This window comes from Sander vitreus, chromosome 14, assembly GCF_031162955.1.
Source record: "Sander vitreus isolate 19-12246 chromosome 14, sanVit1, whole genome shotgun sequence".
In the NCBI taxonomy this organism is placed as follows: Eukaryota; Metazoa; Chordata; class Actinopteri; order Perciformes; family Percidae; genus Sander; species Sander vitreus.
The window spans coordinates 12,562,781-12,573,338 of record NC_135868.1 but is presented as its reverse complement, the minus strand read 5'-3'; the positions used below and the strand labels follow the sequence as shown (position 1 = coordinate 12,573,338).

General features: G+C 38.3%; 1 protein-coding gene across 3 annotated transcripts; it reads right to left on the bottom strand.

Moving 5' to 3' along the window:
* Nucleotides 1-87: 87 nt before the first annotated feature.
* Nucleotides 88-10,373, bottom strand: cndp2 (carnosine dipeptidase 2). Of its 3 annotated transcripts, none has more exons than XM_078267969.1 (12): nucleotides 10,305-10,373; nucleotides 9,408-9,485; nucleotides 7,599-7,742; nucleotides 7,254-7,416; nucleotides 4,712-4,800; nucleotides 3,360-3,560; nucleotides 3,125-3,209; nucleotides 2,806-2,966; nucleotides 2,529-2,693; nucleotides 1,790-1,931; nucleotides 823-970; nucleotides 88-288 (listed from the first exon to the last, which is right to left on the bottom strand). In XM_078267969.1, the coding sequence occupies exons 1-12, from the start codon at nucleotides 10,335-10,337 to the stop codon at nucleotides 222-224; spliced, it is 1,476 nt and encodes a 491-aa protein (XP_078124095.1). In that variant the 5' UTR covers nucleotides 10,338-10,373; the 3' UTR covers nucleotides 88-221. The 3 variants fall into 3 exon arrangements, with proteins under 3 accessions (XP_078124095.1, XP_078124097.1, XP_078124096.1); XM_078267971.1 differs by having other exon boundaries at nucleotides 10,222-10,313; XM_078267970.1 differs by lacking the exon at nucleotides 10,305-10,373 and adding an exon at nucleotides 10,174-10,280.
* Between the last annotated feature and the right edge of the window lie 185 nt (nucleotides 10,374-10,558).

Here is a 10,558-nt window from a genome sequence, read left to right as displayed (position 1 = left end):
ATTCATTAAATCCAGTGACATTGTAGGTCATTGTAAGTAGATAAGTGATGCAGTGCAAGGAATAAAAGAAACAGGACAACAAATATTAAAGAAAAACACTTTTATCAGAAGTGTGTGGGTATAAAATTGCCAACTGTGGAAGGTAAATCACACCATAAAGGCTATGGCTCTGATAGTGAGGATGGACATATTTTAAATTTTTCTCATAATGAGACATCACTTTATTTCAGCTGGGAAACCTCATGGAAGTATGCAGCGAGCATCTTGATCCCTTGAATGTAGTTGGTTCTGAAAATGGAAAGATAAAACAGTAATGAGCTTGTTTAATCGGTAAATAGCTGCCTTTATTACAAGCTGCAACAGAATGGTAAGTCGTGAAGATCATTCATAAAGATTAAAGTTATTGCATCTTATTTTAATTATAACATTTGGGTGGAAGAACTTAAAATGGTACTTAAACTATCACTAAATTCAACATACCGTAAAACAAATGTGGACGTGACAGACAGTACTCAGCCTTATGACAATCTTTCCTTTAGCCTTCATTTTAACTGCTCTTTAATGTTTTATGTAAAGCACTTTGAATTGCCTTGTTGCTGAAAGTTGCTATACAAATAAAGCTGCCTTGCCTTAATTAAATAATTTATTTTCATCAATATTACATGTAAAGTTGTCCATCACGATTATTCTAGTGACACTAGACACTGAACTCCTATGAGAATATCTTTTAACTCTTCGGATTCTGGAGATTCCCCCTCTCTTCTCAATCACAGTCATTCAGGTAGAAAGGGAAATAAGGAGAAGTGAAGCACTGTGACAGACCTGTTGAGCTTTTCATTCTGGGAGTGAGCTCCATCATCAGAGGATCCAACAGGGAGCAGCATGACGTTACGTCCTGTGGCCTCCTGGAAGGTCAGGGTGACGGGGATGCTTCCACCCTCACGGGTCAAGTCAGGCTCCACACCAAAGACTATGGCACAGCAAGGAGGAGGATAGCAGATCATGCATAATAAATATGGCTATGTAATATGAACAATGTATGAACAACATGCACAGCTATGTACAATGTAGTGGCAGTGACATTATACTAGTAGTAAAAATAATGTAGATATAGACATATGCAGTGTATTAACAGAATATAAAATAAGAAAAAACAGAATAAATATGGATATTCTGAATGAACCATATAGACATATGTACAGTATGTACAGCTATGTGCAGTGTGGTCACATTATAAGAGTAGTAAGAATAAGTGTATGTGCAGGATGGATAGTATGAAGAGCAGTAGAATATGGCTATGCATAGACATATGAGTGAAGAGGGTAAAAATAAAAAAAAAGTCTACAATATGAGGGATGGAGTGTAATAAAAAAAAAAATCCTTATCCATGATTTTCATTTCACCTAAATTACAATAACATTTCCTGCATAAGCCTTTGTGGCATCTTCACATCAGTTTTGTTTGTGGTTTAAGGTTTTGAGACAGGCTTTTGTTATCACTAAGTACCTTCAATAAAAAAAAAAAAGGGAACTATGTTCTGCCTTTTAAAAACGTCTGTGGATTACTCTGAGTGACCAGGACATCGTTTCTGGAAAGACGTACTACTTTTGGTTTTCGGTGCTTTGAGCCCCACAAACAAGTGATTATTTCAAAAACTTTGGCGTACAAAGAATGAAACTATAAACATGGCTAGCTAACAGGGGGGGGTAAGTGGGAGTATGTGTTTTGAGTGAACTGATCCTTTAACCATATCCATCTCTATTGGCCTTGCATCACTCAGCCTCTGTACCTGTCTTCATGGCCTTTCGGCCAGCCATGTAGTGCGGGTGGTTGAAGTCAGAGACCCAGGCCTTGGCTCCATGGCCCATGTACACGTTCAGTTTGTTGGGGCTTTCCAGTTCAGCAAACTTCTTCTGCAGATGATCGATAACCTTGATAATGAAAAAGAAAAATATGAGTGAAATTTTTTATATATATATATATATATATATATATATATATATATATATATATATATATATATATATATATATATATATATATATATATATATATATATATATATACACACACACACACACACCTATTCCTTGTTTTCTGCCTACCTTGTTTTCTGATTATTTTAAACATTCTTTTAAGAATTATTAGAACTACTAGTAGTGGCAAGATTATCTTATACAACTCATTGACACAACTCCTCCTGACAAGTCATGGATTTTTTTTGTCAAGAAGAATAGATCGAGTAGCTTTTTGAACCATTTTTTTTATCTTAAGAATTTAACAAATGAAGGCTTCTCTGTGAATCTGCTTTACTTGCAAGATTTTAGCTGTAGGTGCAATATTCTGAGAGTCATCTTTGTGACATACTACCACTAAGGCCCTCGAGTGGTTGGCAAAGTCATCAAGTTTTAAATTTTACTGGCAGAGGCTTAAACATGTTCCACACCACAACCTTTATTGGGTTCTAGTCACATGAATACTAGCAGATGACAGAATTATAATCACAGTTAAGATATTTCAGGGTCTACCTTTTTCTCCACAACTTTGGGGTCCATGTCGGGGACGAGGCGGATGGAAAACTTGCCAATGACCTTGCGGGGGATAACAGTCTTGGCTCCTGCTTCAGAGAAAGCTCCCTCAATACCATGTAGAGAAAGACATGGATACCTCCAGCGGTGCATCAGGATTTTCTCCTACAGGAAAAGAACAGTACGATTAAATTAAGATGATTAGCCTGGAGTAATCCAGAGTAGTGCAACGCATTTCTATCTTTGAGTGATGTAGAAACAGATATCGATGCCTTGCCTTGGTGTCATGCAGTAGCTGTCCGACTCCAACGTCTTTGCAGTATTCTTCCAAGTCAAAATCTATTTTCTCATACAGCTTTTTTTCCTCATCTGTCAGAGGGGCCACATCATCACTTATCCCAGGAACCAAAATCTTCCCCTTATTGTCTAAGAGGGAGCCTGTTAAGAAAGACACAATATTTAAAATCTTGAGATTTAAACCCTACAAATGTCTAAAGTGCAGTTTAAATAATCAGATTTTGTCTCCAGTGTTTACCTCTAAAACTGCATTAAAATTTGTTTTATGAGATTATAGTTCAATTATCAGCATCACTTGCCCATAAGTGCCACCAGGTCGGTCATGGCTTCATGAACAGAGCCACCAAACACCCCTGAGTGTAGGTCCTTGTCACCGCAATGCACCTATAAATTAAGAAAGAAATCTTTTAGTGTGCTTCATCAAAATACAATTTCACAAAAAACTTATACTGGAAGAATTGCATTACAGTGAAACTAGATGTATTTTTGCCACAGTTTAACTAAACTGCAAACAGAACTAAAATCAGACTTTACCTCAATAAAGAAGTAGCAGATTCCTCTCAGACCGTAGGTGATGCAGGGTTTGGTCTTGCCGAGCCAATAATTGTCAGAGATGCAGACATAGTCCACATCTTTTAAGAAGGAGTCTTTTCGAGAAAACACCAGTTCATCCAGGCCTTCAGATCCAGACTCCTCCATTCCCTCAAAGCAGAATTTTATGTTGATGGGAAGCTCCTGCAAGAAGAGAGATAAGGCTAAATGTATCACTGTTTACATTTTTAAGATCAGTAGGTTAAAAGGTTTATGGATTTTTTTTAAATGGTAAGTTGAAACGGCGCAAAAAAAACATCAGACCTTTTCATTTGGAAAACATATTTTATGTTAATCCTGATCATAGAATAAATCCTGTGTGTGTTGACTGAAGCTCCTTAAATAATGATCGGCATGTCCTACAGTATGTCACTGGGATTTTTTCCCTTCAGACAAACAGTTTCCATGTTTTAGGGAAAAGTAAAGGTGATTCAAAACACGCAGGTAGCATGACTTGGTTTAATCATTAAGTGACGGATGGATAAGACATAATCACAGATTCTATCCAGAGACCTTTGACCACTTCTCCTGCTCACTGCTCTAAAATAATCAACAGGCAATTGCAGGATCAGCCCTGTATTTTAACACAGAGATAATTTATTTTCTAGAATGATCTAAGAAGAATCATTTAAAAAAAAATAAAAAAAACTCATCACAATATCAAAAGCAATACCGTTTAGTAATTTAACAATATTCCGTATTATCCCTGTTGTACCCACACACAAAAGGAATTTTGCAATTTGCAGATGCAATTTCTTAAAAAAGGGAAGCTTTGAAAATTCAAGAAATGTTCTCTGTGAATATATACAAGATATGGATTTAACCTAGAACTATCATTCCATTTACCATCTATAAATTCCAAACAATGTTAATGTGAAAACGTCAAAATAAATCACCACACCTAGGTTACCAAACAACATTCCATCCAGTAAAGTTTTGATTCGTGTTCAACCACACCCAATTAGCTAATAAGGAGCTTCAGGTTATTTTTGGATCTTATCTTCACGGTAAAAAGCTCTGTAACACATTCATCAATGATATTGGCTGTAGACTGTGACTACACCTCAAGTCTTGCTGCAGAGGTCTGGTCACTCAAAAGTTGAGCTGCTGCTGGACCAACAGGAATGTTTGATTACTTGAAGCATGATGTACTACTGTAAACTGGATACTGCAGATGTGGTTTTGGCAACTCTGCCCCTGGAGCCAATTCAAACAGTTGTCCCTAATCACAGTGCCCGTCGGAGGGTAAAGAAAGACAATAAGTTAGTGATGAACTAACTAACTGGGAACTTTACCTGCTGGATCTTCTGGTAGGCCTCAATGCAGTTAAACCAGGCCAACACAGGACCTTTGTCATCAGTAGAACCTCTTCCATAGAGCTTACCTGCAAGAAAAAACAAACACTGTTTTAGTTTAAAGCCCTGGGCTTTTATATGACATCAGCAAGTTATTATTATTGTTACATTTCTAGTTGAAGTTTGTTGCCCCTGGGCTGGACGCTGACCTAGGGGAAGTGAAAGAGCAGATATATGGTGTCTGTCACCAGATTCAGTCACTCTGTAGCAACTAAACAACTGGATAGTAAAACATGACATAAGCAAGAAGAGGGCTGAGCAGACAGGAATGAGACAGGAGGAAGTGGATGTGGCACTTTCTGTCAGCTGACTATCACCAGAAAGTACACAAAACCACTTGGGTAGCATGAAAAAATCCAACAAATAAAAAAGAAAGGAGGTAAAAGAAATGGTATTAATCCTTTTGTCATAAAAAAATAAACTACAAATATACCGTCACTGGCCACTTTATTAGGTATACCTTGCTAGTAAGGGTGTGCAAAAAAATAAAATAAAAAAAATATGATTCACATTCGAATTGCGATTCAAGCTCTACCGATTCAAAATCGATTCATATTTTTGTAATTTAAAAAAAACAAATTGTAGGTCTACTGCAATCACATGGGAAAAGTAACTACATTTACATACGTGAATCGTTTTTTAAACTCGAGAATCGTTTTTGAGTCGAAAATCAAATCTTGAGCCTGAAAATCGATTTTGAATCGAATCGTGACATTTTCTGAATCTTGCACCCCTACTTACTAGTACCAGGTTGGACCCCCTTTTTGACTTCAGAGCAGCCTTAATTCTTCGTGGCATAAATCCAACAAAGTGCTGGAAACATTCCTCAGAGATTTCTCATATTAACATGATAGCATCACGCAGTTGCTGCACATTTGTCGGCTACACATCTATGATGCGATTCTCCCGTTTCACCACATCCCAAATGTGCTCTGTTGGATTGAGATCTGGTGATTGAGGAGACCATTTGAGTACAGTGAAGTCATCATCATGTTCAAGAAACCAGTTTGAGATGATTTGAGCTTTGTTTAAACAATGCTCAATTTGTACTAAGGGGCCACCACCACCAGCCTGAACCGTTGATACAAGGCAGGATGGATCCAGGCTCTGACCCGACCATCTAAATGTCGCAGCAGAAATCGAGACAAACAGACCAGGCAAAGTTTTTCCAATCTTCTATTGTCCATTTTTGGAGAGCAGTTGTCAATTGTATCCTCAGTTTTCTGTTCTTAGCTGACAGTCACTATTGCCTTTCTATCAGCTCAAACCAGTCTGGCCATTCTCCTCTGACCTCTGCCATCAACAATGATGAGAGAACTGCTGCTCACTGGATATTTTCTCTTTTTTGGACTGTTTTGGTTGTGCATTAAAATCCCAGTAGATTAGCGGTTTCTGAAATCTGGCACCAACAACCTTCCATGTTCAAAGTCACTTTAATCATCTTTCTTCCCCATTCTACTGCTTGGTTTGAACTTCAGCAAATTGACCTGACCGTGACTACGTACCTAATACATTGAACTGCTGCCATGTGACTCGCCGATTAGATATTTGCGTTAACAAGCAGTTGAACAGATGGACCTAATAAAGTGGCCGGGGAGTTGACTTGGTTAATAAGTGCTGATACACACAGTAGAGTTAAGTAATTCTGTTGTGTTGTTTAACGCATGACCAATACACCTTCAGAGTGTAAAATGATTATAGCATTTGAATTATTGTGTCGATTTTAATGATTCATAGTAACTAATTTAGGAACGCTGGCAAGTTGGTTAAATAGCAGAAAAAAATAAAATGATAAATATGGGAAATGAATTGATCCAAAAAGACTGAACATCTGTCATGTAATACATTCACTAAGTAAAATGCTTCACGTGAGCCATGAATGTATTATTGTTAAATACAAAAGTACTTGTTCAACTTTATCTGCAAGGCTTGCAGATAAAACCTGATTAAGAGAACAACTCTACCCTAAAGCATGAGGTAAGTAGGCTGGACTTTGGCAATATGCAGCAAACTGTGATATGATCACAAGTTCAAAGCTGATAAAAGCTCAAAGAACATATACAGATGTTACATTTAAGTAGAGATGGTAGTAATAGTGAAAATACTAAATTACCAATTTTATTTCATTCTGTAGCCTGGTCATGGCTCAGTTACAGTAAACTACATTTCCCTTTACCTGTCCTATTTGGTTCTGCCTTCAGGCCTTCTCTGCAGGACATGTTGGTCATTTTTTTAATGCAATGTGATATTATATGTTTGCCAAGCCAAAAAAGAAAGTAGCGTAATCATAACATGAAAGCTTGGGAACAGAAACCCTGACGTTAACCACACCACGCCTTGTGTTACATGCCAAAACAACGTTCCAGTCTACTTCAATAACTTCCAATAAAGCTGTGTGGATTTTAAATGAATGAGAATGTATATGAGAACAGCTTCAGGATAATTCTGTGTCAAAGAGAAACCAAAAAACTTCTGTTCTCACCGTCTTTCTCCACCAGAGTGAAAGGCTCTGTATCCCAGCCGTCATCAATGTTAGCTGGCTGGACATCAAGATGGCCGTAGATACACACCGTCTTCTTGCCCGGGTCTGAACCCAAACGACCCAGGATGATAGGTGGCAGGGGGATCTCCTCGCCACAAGGAAGCTGCATGCACAAAGAAAAATAACAGCCTACATTTTAATAAGAGTTAAGGTTTTTCAAAAAGTGCCCATTCTGTTAAATTAAAACCTTTAACAGAACCAGATAACCAAAACAATATACATAGGGAAAGCAATGAAAAACAAATGGATTAAGTCCAAAACATTACACAGCACACTCTTAAATACCTTCTGTTTGCCGATGTCCACCATCTCCACTGTTCCCCCAAGCTTCTCAATGTCCTTGGCTGCCATCTCCATCATCTTCTTGATCTCCCTGCGCTTCTCTGGCCAAGCAGACACACTCTGGACTCCCACCCAGTCTGCGAGACGCTAGGAACAAGAACAATTCACATACATTTTAACATTGTCTAAGAAAACATGATAGGTGTTTCATACAGCACGTCCAAGTTTGAGAAGTGTAAGGCTCACATTTTGTTAAAGCTTAATTCAAAACTGCAAAGTGTAGTCAGAGTGAATGGGCCTTGAATGTACATTAGGGTTCCACAAAGTTTTACAAAAGCAACATGTCACTGAAACTGATGTGATTGCAATGTTGTCTGGTGGATCAACTTTCATTTGAAATGACATTTGGCACATTTTCTAACCTGGAGTGAAAGAGTTACAATGCTGCTTATTGTTCAAGATTAACACCATTTGGATGCAATCTGATTACCACGATGATTGATTAGTTGGCCATAACTAGGGCTGGGTACCGAATTCAATACTTTTTTGCCACTGACCAAATTGCCTCTCAAGTATCAAAAAAATGCCTCGTCATTCAATACCCAATTTCAATACCTAGGGAGTAAATCTCATCGGTGTCAGTGAGCCAATCAGCATGAGGCATGCTTCTACCAAGAGCTAATGTTTGTGATTGGCTGTCTGACGTTACACATCGCAGAGGCAGGCTGGAAAAACTCTACGTTACGCTGGGTTTCCACAGGCAGCGTTTTTCAACTGCAACTCCGCTGTCGGTCACGTGCATTGACATGCAGCGGATTCCAAGCAGAATTGTGTCACCACAAAATAGTGCCGACGGTGTACACGTTTTGGTGGTGTCGGGTGTCGCTCCGTTAATTTTCTATCTGACCTATGAACAAGTTTTTTTATTTATATTTTAAAAAAAAGGTATTTACTCCACTCACACACTTTGACGCTTAAAAAGTTGCGTTTGGTTATTTGCATACAGTGTTTCTATCATTTCTTCGTGCACCATAGACCGTAGAAAGAAAACTGTTGATGACATGCTATCTTTTCACGAAAAAGAGAACTGCCCACCGAGCTAGCGGTTTGTCATGCTACAGTACTAACGTTACTAAATAAAAAAATATATAATGTAACGTTACTCGCCAGAAATGCCTACTGCCTGGGATACCCTTTGGCAAGCTTGGTTTTTTTTTCTATTAACAAAACGAATAGGGAACTCGCCTATCACATTCTGATTTTGGTTCTGATGTTAATTTTTCCGCTTTTTTATTTTTGGTGGCATTTCAAATATAGCGTAGTGTATACACAGGAGAATATGTTGGAGGCACGTTCGTGAGTCTGCCCTCTCATTGGTACCGCATTGACTCAGAGTCAAATTTGGGAGACAGGGCAGAGCGGTGAACATCTGGGGACTTTTGTCACCGTCAGCGGAATTCGCTCATACCGCTGTTCTCATAGGGAATGAATTGAATCACTCCAACAACAAAAAAAAAAAAAAAACGTAATCGCTCCACTTTGCCGTTATTTCAGCTGCCTGTGGAAATCCAGCATTACACAGAGCTCACAAAGTAGGAGCTGAAAAATAAATCAAAAGATTTGTTGTAATTTATTTTTGTTGTATAAAATTGGTATCGAAAAAAAGTATCGTTTAGGAACCGGTATCGAAGTTACAGTATTGGTATTGACATTTTTTGGAACGATACCCAGCCATTACCGTAACAGCAGAAGGTCATTAAGGGAGTAAACTTACATTGAACTATTACATCAAAACACTCAGGATGAGCTTACCTGCACGTACAGATCCTGGTGTTCGTCCACATACTTAAAAAGCGCTGTGAGATGAGCCATCTTTGCCAGCAACAGGAGCTGAGGGTTGAACAGAGTGGAATGAGACGAGTCTACCTCCAGACCTTTACAGTCATATTTGAGGGCCAAAACCACTCCTCTAAAACTGCTCTTCCAATCAGGATGTTGAGGTGGTGACAGTTTTGCAACATTGTGGTCACAGATGACTAGGCCTGAGGACTAGGATGACTAAATTTGTGCATCTTGTAGTTTATATTAGTTACATGAGTGTGAGACTCCGTGCCATCAGGAATATATAAATATATATATATATATATACACACACACAACTTCGACAAAAAAAAAAAAATGTACTTGTGCAATATAGTTCATATTTATTTATACACACTTCAGTTAACGGAACATTACATATCTACATGTATGCCATACCAAAAATTTAATACTGGAATGTGCACTAACATTAACTAAAAATCACAATCTTTTGATGCAAGACCGATTGCCTAAAACAGGCCTGGAGCAGCTCAACAGATCTCTAGCTAACTGTGAAAGCAGAGCAGCTAACGTTAGGTGACAAGTCAGACTGATAGCTAACCGGCTAAGTAAATATACCCAAAAGTATCAGGTAGCTGGCTAACAACGTTACACTGAATCAGAGCTAGCCTTTTTCTGACCTATATTCTGCTCATTTCTGAAACGCATAAATAAGCATTAAAAACAAAAAAAAACCTGTTCCGTTTAAAGAACTCACTCCGTTTTAATTCTCGTACAGCTGATGTGCACATGTGACTCTTCTCACCTGACAGACACTTCCCGTGTTTTCCTAATGACGTTGACACGTATTTGAAGCGTTGAAATGGTTAAATGTTTGAATTTACGTACAAAATGAAATAGACCAGATAGGCTTCTTCTCATGAGTGGACACAAAGTGGCTGTTTGTTGTCACGGCGCAAAGAATTGTGGGTCAGCGGCAGATGCTTTGTCATGTTCATCCATATGGTCCAGAAACGGTTTAAAGGAGAGCAAGCCTCTCTGACAGATCTGAGAAGGGCTCTGATATAACAGTGGTGGAAGAATTACTCCAATCTTTTACCTTAAAGTAGTAATACCAGTGTAGATACTGTTGTAAAAATAAA

Coding starts and splice junctions, on each gene's coding strand:
- cndp2 (XM_078267969.1), bottom strand. CDS start 10,337: ATGAGAAGAAGCCTATCTGGTCTATTTCATTTT. Junction 2,967..3,124: donor CGACCTGGTGGCACTTATGG/GCAAGTGATGCT, acceptor CTTTCTTAACAG/GCTCCCTCTTAGACAATAAG. Junction 1,932..2,528: donor CCAAAGTTGTGGAGAAAAAG/GTAGACCCTGAA, acceptor TTCATTATCAAG/GTTATCGATCATCTGCAGAA.